The sequence below is a fragment of the Oncorhynchus mykiss genome, chromosome 10 (assembly GCF_013265735.2).
Source record: "Oncorhynchus mykiss isolate Arlee chromosome 10, USDA_OmykA_1.1, whole genome shotgun sequence".
Classification (NCBI taxonomy): Eukaryota; Metazoa; Chordata; class Actinopteri; order Salmoniformes; family Salmonidae; genus Oncorhynchus; species Oncorhynchus mykiss.
Genome location: NC_048574.1, coordinates 43237155 through 43254142, shown reverse-complemented (window position 1 = coordinate 43254142; position 16988 = coordinate 43237155). Strand labels below are relative to the sequence as shown.

Here is a 16988-nt window from a genome sequence, read left to right as displayed (position 1 = left end):
TATGGGGAGTACAGTGTGGTGTCTGGAGGGAGGTGGTTCTATATGGGGAGTACAGCGTGGTGTCTGGAGGGAGGTGGTTCTATACCAGGAGTACATTGTGGTTTCTGGAGGGAGGTGGTTCTATACCGGGAGTACATTGTGGTTTCTGGAGGCAGGTGGTTCTATATGGGGAGTACAGCGTGGTGTCTGGAGGGAGGTGGTTCTATATGGGGAGTACAGCGTGGTGTCTGGAGGCAGGTGGTTCTATATGGGGAGTACAGCGTGGTGTCACAGTGTGGTGTCTGGAAGGAGTTGGTTCTATATTGGTAGTACAGTGGGATGTCTGGAGGGTAGTGGTTCTATATGGGGAGTACAGTGTGGTTTCTGGAGGGAGGTGGTTCTATATGGGGAGTACAGCGTGGTGTCACAGTGTGGTTTCTGAAAGGAGATGGTTCTATATGGGGAGTACAGTGTGGTGTCTGGAGGGAGGTGGTTCTATATGGGGAGTACAGCGTGGTGTCTGGAGGGAGGTGGTTCTATATGGGGAGTACAGTGTGGTTTCTGGAGGGAGGTGGTTCTATATTTGTAGTACAGCGTGCGTTCTGGAGGGAGGTGGTTCTATATGGGGAGTACAGCATTGTGTCTGGAGGGAGATGGTTCTATATGGGGAGTACAGCATGGGTTCTGGAGGGTAGTGGTTCTATCTTGGAGTACAGCGTGGGTTCTGGAGGGAGGTGGTTCTATATGGGAGTACAGCGTGTTGTGGGATGTGGGGAAGAGTGAGTAGTGACAGCATCAGCACAAACTGGAGCTCTTCTATAGTGCCTTCAGAAAGTATTCAGACCCCTTGGCTTTTTCCATATTTTGTTACGTTACAGCCTTATTCTTCAGTGGATTAATAAATTAAAAAACATCCTCGGAAATCTACACACAATTCACCGTAATGACAAAGCAAAAACAGGTTTTTATACATTTTTGCAAATTAAATTTTACGACAGAAATACCTTATTTACATAAGTATTCAGACCCTTTGCTATGGGACTCGAAATTGAGCTCAGTTGCATCCTGTTTGCATTGATCATTCTTGATATGTTTCTACAACTTGATTGGAGTCAACCTGTTGTAAATTCAATTGATTGGACATGAGCTGGGAAGGCACGCACCTGTTTATATAAGGTCCCACTGTTGACAGTTTATGTCAGAGCAAAAACCAAGCCATGAGGTCATGTCCTTGAGTGGCCTAGCCAGAGCCAGGACTTGAACCTGATAGAACATATCTGGAGAGACCTGAAAATTGCTGTGCAGCAACACTCCCCATCCAATCTGACAGAGATTGAGAGGATCTGAATGGGAGAAACTCCCCAAATACAGGTGGTCCAAGCTTGTAGCATTATACCCAAGAAGACTCGAGGCTGTAATCAGTGCCAAAGGTGCTTCAACAAAGCACTGAGTAAATGGTCTGAATACTTATGTCAATTTGATATTTCAAATTTGATATATTTTTTTTGTTGCTTTGTCATTATGGGGTACGGTGTGTAGATTGATGAGGAAAAATAATGCTGTAACGCAACTAAATGTGGAAAAAGTCAAGGGGTCTGAATAACCGAAGGCACTGCATGTACATTGCAATTTATTGGCCTCATTGCTGTTCCAGTATTTATTTGGGCAAAATAGTACACACTCATTACCCTTTTAATGACTGCATGGTTTTTCTGCTGCCATTTGGAGCCTATTGAAATTAGTGAGATAGCATGGTAGTTGAACAAACTAATGCTGTGGGATCTAAAGGCCTCATAACGCATGATTGGCTGCGTCCAGCATTGCTGTTAGTTGGTTTTGTTCATTACCCTTTCTGTTTATGCTTTGTCAAGATTTGCTCATCCATTTTGGTTCAGATCTACTGTATTTCTTATTCATCCGCCCCTTAACTCTCTCTCTCTCTCTCTCTCTCTCTCTCTCTCTCTCTCTCTGACCAATATAAGCCTAACATAATGACAGTAACAACGTACAGACTAGAACTATATGTAATCCAATTGTGTGGCCTAATTGGCTGTGTTGAAATGCCCTCATCTGTAAACACAGCTTTTAATGGCAGTTGTGGATCCACATGGATGGGAACCCCCAAACCGTGAGTTACATTGTTTGGCTCGTTAAGACTATTCACAGTACTGTACATGACGCTTGACGTCCCAAGTAGCATCCCATAGCATGTATTATATAACAAACACTGTTACAATACACTGTGGAAATGTGTCACTGTGGTCGTTTATTATGAATTGTCATGTTGTTGTGAAGTCTAATGTAATTCTCTCTATATCGTGTTGCTTCAGTTCCTCTTTATTCGCACTATACCTTTGGCTATACCATTGCATATACTGTAGCACTCAAACAAATGACCGGATTCTGAACGTCTTCAAAGCAAATGTGAGGGTTACAGTTACAATGAACTCCCCTTGAGAACAGCAACATGTAAGGGGGATTCACCTGCTTGCCTATCGTACGACACACAGTTTGTTACTGGCCGTTATGATTTGTGTTTTGTCTAAATATAGTGAACTGAACCCCTCCTGTTTGATCAGGCCTTGCGACAGTGACCAGGGAGAGAGTAGCAGTGTGAGTGAGTGCATGTAGAAACTCATCAGTGAGATGGTACCCTTAGCAGAAAGCCCAGAGCATACATCAGTTATACAACCATTGATTTTCACATTCCTTTCTTCCTTTAGCCCAGGCAGTCGTTGTCAGGTGTAACATGAGAAAAGACAGTATTTTTCAAGCCCTGTTGCTCCCTGGAGGTCTGCTGGAACTCTCTGTTCCCTATGGAGGGTGAAAACAGGAAGACAATTGGTGGTCCAGGGGAGATGGACTGGAGCCCTTCACCCAACACTGTCACCCTCCCTATCCCACTATTGAGCTGATATGACCCTCCCAAATCAGATATGTCACAGAAATCACTGAGTGGCTTGAATGAGCGCATTACCTAAAGTTAGTCTGTGCTGTTTGTAGGAAAGAGAGGCACATGATTACATTTTTTAACTGATAGAAATGTCCACTATCATTTATCAAGCATAACCAAAGGACCTCTCTGTAAAGGATGAGATGTAGCTGGATGTAGATGTAGCCTAGTCCTGTATTTATTTCCAGGGATTCTCGGCTGCACCTAGATGGTTGCTGACCATTGTCTTCTGGTGCTGAACTTCGGGATTCCCATTCTGACGCTGTCCATGGTGCTGAATCTCCAATCGCTGCTATACATTGTTGGTTTCCTTCACCATCTGACTTTTTTCTATTGTGACAGTCACCACAGATAATCCTGCAGAAACATTGCAATGTCATAGTTCATAGATGAACCCACCACAGTAAGGGAGATGTTGAGAGAGAAGTGCAATGTGGTTTTATGTATGTCATCGTGCCCAGGCATGTCACATTCAGCGTATAGGTGCAGGGAAATGTGTTGCTTTACAGGGTCAGCCATAGGACGGCCCCCTGAAGCAATTAGGGTTAAGTGCCTTGCTCAAGGAAACATCGACCTTTGGATTACTGGCCCAACTCTCTAACCACTAGGCTACCTGCCGCCCATAGCTAGAGAAGAAGAGCAAAATAGTGACTGGGAGGCAGCAATGCATTAAGCATGTGATACTATTTATATCAGAGGAGTAAGGGTGACCCAATAACTGGCATGCGTTATGCAACATGTGAGCAAAGGGAAAAAAGGAGCAGGGAGCACACACATCTCAGGGGCTTGGATGGCCTTCCACAGAAGCCAATTAGAGCCAGGTCCTGTGTTCAGGTGACCCCGGGGACTAGGGTTCCAGCATGCATGGATGGGCTTTGGGGGGAAAGGCAAGTGGACAGAGGTGTCGATTTTGTGTCCCTCAGAGACTGTGCTAAGGGTCTCTCTCCCCACAGCTAGCTAGCGCTCCAGCTAAGCTGACCCTCGATCTTCCTCTGACACAACCCAACCTGGTGAAGACCTATAGCTAAGGATTGTCTGAAAAGGAAATGAAAGGGAAATCTCTAGCTATTTTCCACATTTTCATCCCGTTTTCTGTTGGTTCAGGAACAATATCAATGAACTAATCATCTTCTTGCAAGATATTGTGGAATATACAAGAATCTTTACTTTGTGTGTATACTGTATGCCAGCCCTAACCATATACCAACACCTACACTAGTAAGCAACGAATAAATGTAATAGAACAATTGTTGAAAATGTTTGACATATACAATTTTGAGATTCAACAACCAAAATGTGTGATATTTACAAAGTAAACGGGTGTTGCCATCAATCCATTGCAGTGTTGCATTTCCAAACAGCAGGCTTGGCTGTGTTCATTGAGTCAGCAAAAAGAAGTGCCTTGGCTTCAGTGAGATGCCAAGGCACTCGCTCACTCTCCCTTTTTCTCTTTAAGAATGCATCTTAAGTTTGTCTTTTTACAATCATAAAGGAAATGAATTAATTCAAAGAAATTATAACAAAAATACATATTCAACATCATGCTCTCTACAACACTGTATATTTGAATTAAATTATTCATGCAACAAATATAATTAACTTTTAAAATGTAAATATAGAGGCAGAGAATAAAAGTGAATTAAATGTTTCCAGGCATATTGCCGTGGATTAAGGCTGTTTAAGTGTATAAAGGCTTGCTACTGATTAAGATCGGCGTCAGCTATTGACACGCCTGACGATGCGCTGTCCACTGTTATAGATTAGCTGTTTTAACACCTTTTTTTTGTAAAAATGTGTACTTTTTCATCACCAATTAAGTTCATGATACAGAGAAAACCCAAATAGTTGCTGGTTTGACCTCAATATCAATCAGTCCAGCACCACTGACAGAGTGGCTGGCTCTCTAGCACAGACGATCAATACAAACTCTCCACTCTCAGTCACTCCCTTTATTTGGATAGTCCAGATTGTTCGTCTGTAGATGCTCTACAGATGGTCATGCTATCAACAAACTATCTGTTGAGAAGCAACTGCTTGCTAAGGTTATGGTTAGGGTTACGATAAAGGTTAGCGTTAGTAGATAGTTGAAATGTCACTGATAGTCTGTAGACGGTCTGTAGAGCATCTAGAGATGGACTATCCAAAGAAAGTGTTATCAAACTCTCTTCATAATTGGTGTGTACAGTAGTAAGTTACAGTAAGTTTGTTATATTCTGTTTGTTCTATTTCAAAGCTTGCCAGATTGTGTTACACTATATTATTGTCATGATGATGATGATGATGGTGATGAGGTGAGGCAGGTTGATTCAAAGTGTAGCCATAGCAGTAAGTTCAGTCCTCTCTAAAATACATGGGAGGCCAACTAAGTTAATTACTATGCAGTGGCAAAACAAGTTTGTCTCTGTTAAGACACTTACAAAGATAACAAGACCGTGGTAAGGTTTGAAAACAAGCTGAGACAATATGGTGATTCAAACTGTAACCATAGCAGTGAGTTCAATCTCTCTAAAATGCAGGGGAGGCTAAATACGTTTATTATTGTGCAGTGGGAAAACAAGTTTGCCTCTGTTAAAACACTGACAAAGAGAACACACATCATTCAAAAGGTATTCCAGGCCCATCACGTCACTGAACCCTAATTAAATGTTAGCATTTAGAAGTATGGTTACACATGGGCCTATACATCAGAATGTCTGCTCCTCTGTCCCACAGATGATGCCACAGTAGTGGCAGTGATTCTTTCAATGAGCTTTTGCACATAGCCTTCGAAACACCATAACTGCATCAGTGCTCGCTGGGTTGCTTAGCAACTGGATAGCACATAGATCCCTACAGAAAGCCTCCTCTTCTGTGTGAAACACATCTTGTCTGATTGTACCATGTGATGTGCATTGGAGTAATAATGTGATTATCATTCAAATAAATACTTGAATAATGTTTTATGCTATTTAAGTTATTGATCTAATATGCTCAAGTGGCTGCAGCAGTGCCTGTATGTTCTTTATCTACTTACACAACTGTATGGATGTAACGTGAACTGCATTTAGCTGCATTTCAATTGTGTGTGTGTGTGTGTGTTTGTTGTCTTCAGTCAGTACCCTATGAGTGTTGATGTGTGTTCAAATAGGCTATGTGGTAAAGTGGTAATGCATGTAACGCACCGGAAGGTACTAGCAACATTCTAATGGGTTGCAGGGAGAATAGACTCATATGGCCATCATTTCACTTCATTCCTTGGCGATTCAGTGCATGGATAGGCTGCCGTTGAAATTTCTCCTTAGATTTCAGATTTTTACCATTTCAATTAACATTAGCATTTTATACAATACATTAGGCTGAACTTATTTCCCACGAAATCTTGTACAAGGGAATTTCAACACTTGTTTTCACCGCAAATGCTCTTGTGGGTGTTCCTCAATCTTTGTCATTATTTGCTTCGAGTGCTTCGAGAAGAAGATGAACGAAACATGTAAGGTATTCAATCAAGAGATAAGGCTGGACAACGGCGACGACTGGGCATTTCACTTGGTTATCCTCTTTGACATAAAATCCAATGTTGTGATACATACACTGGCCGATATATATGACGGGTCATCCATATTTCGCTGTGCCTAATTTTCCACCAGAAGGGTGATAGAGCCTGCTCTGACGTCTGCATCAGATATTGTCCATTGCATTTTTTTATGGACATTTTTTCCTCACTGACTTTGAGTTGAGAGAAGCAAATTTACATCATCATCAGCAACAAAAGGGGAATGAAGATTTATGTTTTATTTTTTTTACCCACGCCTCCCCTTTCACCCCCAAACATTTACAGCTAAAACAAATTCTTAAACACATCATAGCCTACATTGTGGAACAATCTCTAGCGCCGGAGCATCGCTGGAACCATGCCTCTTCTGCAGGTTTGGACTGGGAAATTGCAACTGCCAATTTAATCAACAAGACGCTGCTGTTCCTTATCAGACGTCTCTCAGTTTTTCTGGGCTTTTTCGTTTTTAAAGAAAAAGGCTTGTTATTACTTTTTGAAAGTCTTGTGTAGGCTGTAATGAGCAAGATGTCGGATCTTCTGGTGTTGGTTGAGGGGGTCTGTGACCTGCACGGATTTCCATAGCTTGGGAAAACAGCTTGGACCAATTACGACGTTTAAACACGCATTTTGTATAAAGCCATTACATGACTAAATGTATCTTCTTTTTTTTTTGCAGCAATTTATTTGAATTGCTTTTTTAAACTTTCTTTTCACAATTTTCTTTGGACCACAAGCGGTTGGATTATTGAAACTATATAAGGATTTGTGGAAATGTTGGGTCCTCAAGAAGATAAATTATGTGGAATGTTCTCTGCTTTGGCGGCTCTGTCCTTCGTTTGCTTTGTTCAAAGGTAAGACAGCATTCTAAGATATATTTCCATGAGAGCAAAAGCTTATCATAACCCTCAGAAGGCTATAGGAAGGAAAACCCCCACTGAAATCAGATTTTGTCAGCACCGACATTAAGGCGACATTAACACTCGTATTGCGTTTGCAATCTTAACACGAAACCGTTTTCTGCGGCGCACGCGCCTTTGTGCGAGCAAGAGGCGCGCGTTCATGTTGTCTATTGTTAAACGCACTCCTATCCAGATTGTAAATAGCGGCTAATTGGCTGGGGCGAGTATCAATCATATTAAATACAATCAGACCGTACATACCCGATAATTAGTAACAATGCTGAGTCTATTAAATTAGCCATACCATTGATCAATCAGCACCAATAGCTTTTTAATGGATGTTAGCCAGAGGAATGTAGCCAAAGCCTCATCCGTACTGTAATTTTAAGACGTTAACTATAAACGTATATCTGCGCAATGTACATGGAAAGAAGAAAATCATAAATCCACCTAAATGACCATGTCTTGATTCCACCCCCATCAACAACATGTCGCCTACCTACTACCGATTTATCCTCGATCAGCGGGATAAAATAAAACTCAAACGCCTGTCAGTCGTCTAAAGTAGGTCATCATCACTTCAACACATATGATTTTGAATTTGATCAAACCTTTAATTCAACATTCACACTACTCTTCAAGTCTTCAGTCCTCTCCAGTGTTGCGTATTTTGAGCACCTGTAACCGCCTAGTGGAGATGGTGAAGTAGGCTTAGCAATAGAAGGACGATTTCTTGACTAATGTTTTGTCATGTCCAATGTAAATGAAGACATACTGGTAGGCCAACAAAAATAAGATCTATGTTCACCACGTTCACATGGTATATTCCCCACTGGGCTACATTGCATTTAACCTACTGAGACTGACAACACTCGCTCGCTAATCAAACAGTCGTGGCCCCAAACTGGGTCTTCCATTTTGACATTTCAATTTCATTCTAGTGGCCAGGAAATAAACGGGGTGATCACTACGCTTCTCACGCTCCTACACGCATTGACACGTTCATCAGCTCATTGATTTCATACTTGTATGCCTCGTGAATTATGTGGTTAATTACATTGTCATTCAGTGTAAATAAGTAACATCAATCAGGTATTTTATTTAATTACGGAATTTAAATACTTGTGTGTTTCTCAATGTCCCACTGACACATGCAATTAGATGTAAGAGGTGAGTCTTTAGCATGCCAGGTGTAGCCTAATTCAGATCACTTCAAGAAAGCAGGCTCCCAACTCCCACTAAAGCAGTGGTTGTCACCATAGACTTACCAGTTAGAAATATTGAAATGTCATCTTTTAGGTTTGCTACTGAATATTGAGCAAGTTGAAGGCTACAAGTGAAATTTATTCAAAAGTAGGCTAATTGAGCTTCATGTTTAGTTTCAACTCATGGCTCCTGACAGGGTCTTAAAACTGTGATTTCTTTCCACAGCACCTCCACTGGACAAACCGGAATATCTGTGGCCAAGGCCACGGTGGACAAGTTGCTGAAGGGGTATGACATCCGTCTAAGGCCTGATTTTGGAGGTGTGTGAGATATATTGCACCTGTGCTATTGGTTGTTATTTTTTCTGAAACCATTTGAATTGTTAGCCTTTTGGAACGCCAAAGGCAGAGGCTTTGAAGTGGCTGCTACCGTCTCATTTGCTCCGTGTCTGTTAACCACCACATATGGAAGATGGCTTTTGTTCTCTAGAAGTGGGGCGCGTACAGAACCTGTCTAACACACGGTTTCTTGATGTGCAGCTGCATTGAAGGATTGATAACCAAGGCTTATGCCAGTACACAAAGTCTTTGTAATAGAAAAAGACATGAAGCTTTTACCTACCAACGCAATTAATAGTGGGAACTTAGGCTAGTAGATAGGTATAATTGGAAAGAACATAATGGGTTGAACCACTAGAGTGGTGAGTTTTGAAAACAAGCTGAAGACAAGTGAGTCAGACTGTAGCCATAGCAGTGAGTTCAGTCCTCTCTAAAATGTAGGGCAGGCTAAATGCGTTTATTATTGTCCAGTTTGTCAGTGGTACTGGCAAAATACTGACAAAAAGAGAAAGTTGTATAAAATGAAAGCTCATTTGTGAGGTTTAAATGTTACTTCCATGGTAATAGGAAAGCAACAGCATTATCTTTAAATATTTTGTCTAACACCCTTGTCACAACACAACTGATTGGCACAAACTCATTAAGGAAAGAAATTCCACAAATTAACTTAACAAGGCACACCTGTTAATTGAAATTCATTCCATGTGACTACCTCATGAAGCTGGTTGAGAGAATGCCAAGAGTGTGCAAAGTGGTCATCAGGGCAAAGGGTGGCTACTTTGAAGAATCTCAAATATAAAATATATTTTGATTTGTTTAACACTTTTTACATGATTTGTGTTATTTCATAGTTTTGTTGTCTTCACTATTATTGTACAATGTAGAACATAGTAAAAATAAAGAACTTTGAATGAGTAGGTGTGTCAACTTTTGACTGGTACTATATATATATATATATATATATATATATATATATAAAATCATAGTACCTTAAAATACACATTTTAATCACTTACATGTTATCCCAAAAACAAGTTATTTTTACTTTAACATGAAAGCAGCCAATCAGTGTTGTTGTAAAAAGCACAGCAACATCCATGATCAGATACCTGAAACTTAAACAGGGTTTCAACAACACAAACGGTTGTAAAACATAATTCAGCCATTTGTCTTTATTTGTTGTACTTTTCGCTCCTCTTTTTTCTCTCTGTGGTTAACATCAAGCTAGAATAGAGCTCCTTTGACAGAGATGTGCTATTGTGTATTTGGGATGTCACACACTCTCTCTCTCTCTCTCACGCCTTTGAATTATGCTTTGCTTAGCGGTCTACACTTGAAGTCACCATAAAAACATTGCATTAAGCTTTTTCTTGTCCAGCTCTCTCCTTGCTTTGCAGCTCTAGTCAGTTCCCATTGCTCCTCCACACTGCAGCACACTAAGTTGTTAGTCTGAGTGTCCCGGGCAGGCAGTGGCAGCGCCTCTTCCTCCAGCCACGGCTGCCTCAGGCCAGGGAGCTGTAGTCCATCACATCCTGATAACTCCATCATCAATCAGCCACTTCTCTCCTGACACAACTGCTGACCAACTTCAGCTCTGGAGAGCCAAAAGAACGAGGGAGGCCTTTTAATTGGTGCCCCATGCTGGACTCAGATATTTGAAGCTATTGTGCTGGAACCAGAATAGAGAGAACTGACCCAGAACGCTATACTTGTCGATGATAGAGCCTGTGGTTTAAATGGTTGAATCCTGGCTTGCCCAGGGTACTGCCGTGGGAACCAGTTGAAGTGTGGTGGCCTTATCGCTGGTAGATCCGCATGACAATGCAGGCTGCACTCGCTCCACACAGCCCCCTGTCCCCTCGCCTCTTCATTGAGCTCTGAGCCAAACTGGAGCCCTAAAACGGTCAACACAATCCAACATCAGGCCTTCACACATTATCTCCCCACCCCCACCCCAACATCCACCTACCCCCACTACTAAGGGGGATCATATAAATTGGATTTAATTCTCTATGCTTTAGTTTAAGGACAAACTAGTCAACCTTTACTTTGTAGCGTGAATGACAACAAGGGCTACTGTGACTTTTCTCTAAGCGTATCTGTGTCTAATTTTGCAGTTTATTTACATATAGTCCAGAGTATGATCAGCGAGGTTAGCAAAATGTTAGGGTAGTATGGTGAAACAATAAAGACAGATTTTCCATCTCACTGCACTCTCCTCTGCTATGTTTCTGTAATATTCAGTGTTGGGTTAGTTGCCGATGGTGAGGCCTTGTTTCTTACCTCTTTTATTCCTTTCATGTTTGTGTAGATTATACTGTACTGTCTGACTGAGAAATAGCCTGTGCTAGGCACTATCCGAACCACCCAGGTGCTCTGTTGAATCTTATTATGCATTGAGGTAACTAGACAGACAAACAAGGTAGGAAAATAATACATCAATGTGCTTGATGTTGATGAGGAGGAGGAGGGGGATGATAATGGGTTAGGGCTGGGCGATATGGCCAAAAATTAATATCATGGTATTTTTCCAAATTTTGAAGGTATGACGGTATTTGATGGTATTTTATGTTTTTGATTAATAAAAGTTCTAAATTTGCTTTATGAGTTTGGCGTGACCCTAGGGTGGCAACACATATACACTCTAAATTATTTCAATGGGTCTTTCTCCATTCTGATTGATTATACTGTTCAATTCAACTTCAGCCTAAAATAATTTCCTGCATTTCCATCAATTTCTGCATTTCCTGCACTCATTTGTGTTTCCTAGGGGACCCTATAATATTTGGCTACATTAAATCTTTATTCATATAGCCAACATATTCATGCTTTGCCTAATCCTGTTTGATTTCGAAGATACTGTTGCACAAACAATATGCTGATTTAGGCCTCCGCCAGCACTGGTATCAGGCTGTATTAGCTAACTACAGTTGAAGTCGGAAGTTTACATACACTTTAGCCAAATACATTTAAAATCCGTTTTTCACAATTCCTGACATTTAATCCTAGTAAAACTTCCCTGTCTTAGGTCAGTTAGGATCACCACTTTATTTTAAGAATGCGAAATGTCAGAATAGTGACTTATTTCAACTTTTATTTATTTCATCGCATTCCCAGTGGGTCAGAAGTTTACATACACTCAATTAGTATTTGGTAGCATTGCCTTTAAATTGTTTAACTTGGGTCAAACGTTTCGTGTAGCCTTCCACAAGCTTCCCGCAATAAGTTGGGTGAATTTTGGCCCATCCTACTGACAGAGCTTCTGTAACTGAGTCAGATTTGTAGGCCTCCTTGCTCGCACACGCCTTTTCAGTTCTGCCCACAAATTGTCTATGGGATTGAGGTCAGCGCTTTGTGATGGCCACTCCAATACCTTGACTTAAGCCATTTTGCCACAACTTTGGAAGTATGCTTGGGGTCATTGTCCATTTGGACAACCCATTTGCGACCAAGCTTTAACTTCCTGACTGATGTCTTGAGATTTTGCTTCAATATATCCACATCATTTTCCTTCTTCATGACGCCATCTATTTTGTGAAGTGCACCAGTCCCTCCTGCAGCAAAGAACCCCCACAACATGCTTCCACCCCCGTGCTTCACAGTTGGGATGGTGTTTTTCAGCTTGCAAGCCTCCTCCTTTTTCCTCCAAACATAACCATGGTCATTATGGCCAAACAGTTCTATTTTTGTTTCATCACACCAGAGGACATTTCTCCAAAAAGTACGATCTTCGTTCCCATGTGCAGTTGCAAACCGTAGTCTGGCTTTTTTATGGTGGTTTTGGAGCAGTGGCTTCTTCCTTGCTGAGCGGCCTTTCAGGTAATGTTGATATAGGACTCGTTTTACTGTGGATATAGATACTTTTGTACCGGTTTCCTCCAGCATCTTCAAAGTCCTTTGCTGTTGTTCTAGGGTTGATTTGCACTTTTTGCACCAAAGTACGTTCATCTCTAGGAGTCAGAACGCGTGGTGTTTACACTTGCGTACAATTGTTTGTATAGTTGAACGTGGTACCTTCAGGTGTTTGGAAATTGCTCCCAATGATGAACCAGACTTGTGGAGGTCTACAATTCTTTGGCTGATTTCTTTTGATTTTCCCATGATGTCAAGCAAATAGGCACTGAGTTTGAAGGTAGGCCTTGAAATACATCCACAGGTACACCTCCAATTTACTCAAATGATGTCAATTAGCCTATCAGAAGCTTCTAAAGCCATGACATAATTTTCTGGAATTTTCCAAGCTGTTTAAAGGCGGGGTTGAAAAATGAGGGGTTGAAACCTGAGTGTATGTAAACTTCGGACTTCAACTGTACGTTTGCACTGACTCAATACTTGTATTAGCTAGTTAACTAGCCAGTTAAGTAGCGATTAGCATTAGTGGCTGACATGATTTAGCTTAACTTGCTAAGAAAATACAAACTAGCTGTTTGCAGATGTAAGAAACACAAACTAACGTTGTAATTATAGAACGCTTGTGAATTTATATTAAGATCAAATTGGAAACATTGTAATCAACATTGTTGCATGTGCTGCATTGACCATGCAGACTGAACGAGTGTCTCGTGGTCAAGTAACAAAAAATGCACTCCTTGAGTGACAGAGGGTGGGACTAGGTCTGTGTGGAAAGTGGCGTAGAGAGAGAGAGATGTCAAGCAAATAGAGAGAGAGAGTGGAGAGGGATGACTCAAGTAGCGGAGTAAACTATAAAAATGGACGTTACACAAGGCATATCACATTTACCAAACATTCAAATACCGTTAGAGAAGGTAAAGTAAAAACCCAAACTGGTCCGTGCATCAATTCCGGTAATTAGTCAAATATGGTATACTGCCCAGCCCTATAATGGGTCATGGTGGTAAGGCCAGTGTTTGGTTTATACATGGCAATACATTCATTGTATTGTTATATTTCTGTAGAATCGTCTTGCCTTGGCCTTGGCTAATGTATCTTGACAATAGGGAAAATTGTAAGAAAAAGATAAGGAGAGTGTTTATCTGTCAACGTTGAACCTCTCTTGTCTCTGTTCTTTCTTAGAGTAGGACCAAAGTAAAGTGCGTTTTCAATGTTTTGTGTATTTGGTGTTGTTTCAAGACTCTTCATTGTGTTTTAAAAAATGCAACCAAGTCAATGGGCTAGTTGTAGTCACTCAACTACACTGAGCAAGAATATAAACACAACATGCAGAAAAAGCTTATTTCTCTAAATTTGTGTACACAAATTTGTTTACATACCTGTTAGTGAGCATTTCTCCTGCCAAGATTATCCATCCACCTGACAGGTGTGGCATATCAATAAGCTGACTAAACAGCATGATCATTACACAGGTGTAGCTTGTGTTGGGGACAATAAAAGGCCACTCTAAAATGTGCAGTCTTGTCACACAACACAATGCCACAGATGTCTCAAGTTTTGAGGGAGCTTGCAATTGGCATGCTGATTGCAGGAAGGTCCACCAGAGCTGTTGGCAGAGAATTGATTGTTAATTTCTCTACCATAAGCTGCCTCCAACGTCGTTTTAGAGCATTTGGCAGTATGTTCAACCGGCATCACAACTGCAGACCATGTGTATTGTGTTGTGTGGGCGAGTGATTTGCTGATGTCAACATTGTGAACAAATCAAATCAGTTTATTTGTCATGTGCGCCAAATACAAGAATGTGAAATTATTTATACTTTTACTTTTGGTAATTAAGTATATTTACTGTTGATACTTAAGAATATTTAAAACCAAAGTCTGAGTATTGGAGTGTGCCCCTGGCGATCCGTAAATTTACAAAAAAAGAAAATTGTGCTGTCTGGTTTGCTTAGTATAAAGAATGTGAAATGATTTATACTTTTACTTTTGGTAATTAAGTATATTTTTGCATTCATATTCACTGTTGATACTTAAGTATATTTAAACCCAAATACTTTTAGACTTTGACTCAAGTAGTAATTTGCTGTGTGACTTTCACCTTTACTTGAGTCATTTTCAATATAGGGATCGTTACTTTTTCTCAAATATGACAATTGCGTACTTTTTCCACCACTGGGAAAAGGGGAAGGGTCTGAATACTTTCCGAATGCACGGTGTAACATTTGCACCAACAAAAAGGAAATGGAATCAGCTGTTGATGCCATTAAATGAATGACCTCATATAAAGGCTTTATTTACAACCTCTTATCGGGTCAGCTTTTGACAACCTTGATTTTTACCAGATCGCGGTTTGTCATTTGGAGCCAGGCCTTTCAACAAAGACAGCCCCATGTTGCCCCACACATGGATGGTCTCATGACGAAGGAGCCCATTTACGGTCAGGTCATATAAAACATGGCCCAGTGTTTTAATTAGCTAAATTGAAAAGGAAAGTTGTCTGGATACGCAACATGTCACACCCAAGGCTATGATACACTAAGGGTTTTTGTGACAAGGGAATTTCTCCCCTTTAGATTTTTCTTTGTGATGACAATGGGGAGAGAAAGATGTGGTGTGATTTCAGCAGTAAGTAATGTGTTGCACTTGAATTTGTTTTAATTGCAACGATGTGAGAACACATCACCATCCCTCTGTCACTGCAGGGACAGCGCTGGGAGCATGTGGTCAGTACTAAAGCACCTCCCGCATGAACACAGGCAGGGTCACGCACGCACGCACACACAGCACTAACAGTCTTAATCTATCCCTTTTCATCCCCATCTTAGTCACCAATACCCTCTCTTTCCCTCTCTCAGATAAATACACACATACATACCCGCTCCCACATACACACTCCTGACCACTCCGGCGCAAGGACCCTCAGATTTTTCCTGTTTACTACTAGCCACCTAGCAATTTTATGAAGATGGCTTTAGCTAGCCCAGATAGGTTCCCAACCTTGAAACTAGCTATGAAGAAGCCATTTCAGGCTATTAATCTAGTTAGACAAGCTAGCTACTCTATTTTAGTATTTAGCGTGCCTGCTGTCCAGTTTGGTAGGCTTTAAAAAAACAACCAATAACTAAATGTACTGAATAAGACTCACATTGCTTTCAATCTTTTATTTCAATCTTTTATCCAGGTATTAGTAGAGATGCAGAGAAGCATATGACCTTTTCCACATTTTGTTAAGTTACAGCCTTATTATAAAATGTATTAAATAAATACAAATCCTCAAATCCACAGCAATCTACACACAATAATGAGATTGTTTTTGCAAGTTTATTAAAATTTAAAAAACAGATACCTTATTCACATAAGTATTCAGACCCTTTGCTATGAGACTCGAAATTGAGCTCAGGTGCCTCCTGTTTCCATTGATCATCCTAGAGATATTTCTAGAACTTGATTGGTGTCCACCTGTGGTAAATTCAATTGATTGGACATTATTTGGAAAGGCACACACCTGTCTATATAAGGTCCCACAGTTGACAGTGCAGGTCAGAGCAAAAACCAAGCCATGAGGTTGAAGGAATTGCCCGTAGAGCTCTGAGACAGGATTGTTTCGAAGCACAGATCTGAGGAAGGGTACCAAAATATTTCTGCAGCATTGAAGGTCTCCAAGAACACAGTGGCCTCCATAATTCTTAAATGAAAGAAGTTTGGAACCACCAAGACTCTTCCTAGAACTGGCAGCCCGGCCAAACTGACCAATCGGGGAAGAAGGGCCTTGGTCAGGGAGGTGACCAATAATCTGATAGTCACTCTGACAGAGCTCTAGAGTTCCTCTGTGGAGATGGGAGAACCTTCCAGAAGGACAACCACCTCTGCAGCACTCTACCAATCAGGTCTTTATGGTAGAAGGGCCAGACAGACGCCATTCCTCAGTAAAAGGCACATAACAGCCCACCTGGAGTTTGTCAAAAGGGACCTAAAGACTCTCAGACAATGAGAAACAAGATTCTCTGGTCTGATGAAACCAAGATTGAACTCTTTGGCCTGAATGCCAAGCGTCATGTCTGGAAGATACCTGACACCATCCCTACGGTGAAGCATGGTGGTGGAGGCATTATCTGTAGGGATGTTTTTCAGCGGCAGGGACTGGGAGACGAGTCAGAATCGAGGCAAAGATGAACGGAGCAAAGTACAGAGAGATCCTTGATGAAACCTGCTTCAGAGCGCTCAGG

The 16988-nt window shown here is 41.1% G+C and overlaps 1 protein-coding gene across 2 annotated transcripts in view; it reads left to right on the top strand.

Moving 5' to 3' along the window:
• Nucleotides 1-6136: 6136 nt before the first annotated feature.
• The window catches only part of LOC110533954 (gamma-aminobutyric acid receptor subunit beta-4-like), a 64192-nt gene continuing 53340 nt past the window's right edge, over nucleotides 6137-16988 (top strand). The window contains exons 1-2 of one of the 2 annotated variants that reach the window (XM_021618551.2): nucleotides 6137-7315; nucleotides 8795-8889. In XM_021618551.2, the coding sequence (XP_021474226.1) occupies nucleotides 7236-7315; nucleotides 8795-8889 (175 nt within the window). In that variant the 5' untranslated portion in view covers nucleotides 6137-7235. Of the gene's footprint in view, nucleotides 7316-8480; nucleotides 8717-8794; nucleotides 8890-16988 lie in introns of those variants that run through there. The other variant, XM_036990374.1, reaches the window with a different exon arrangement.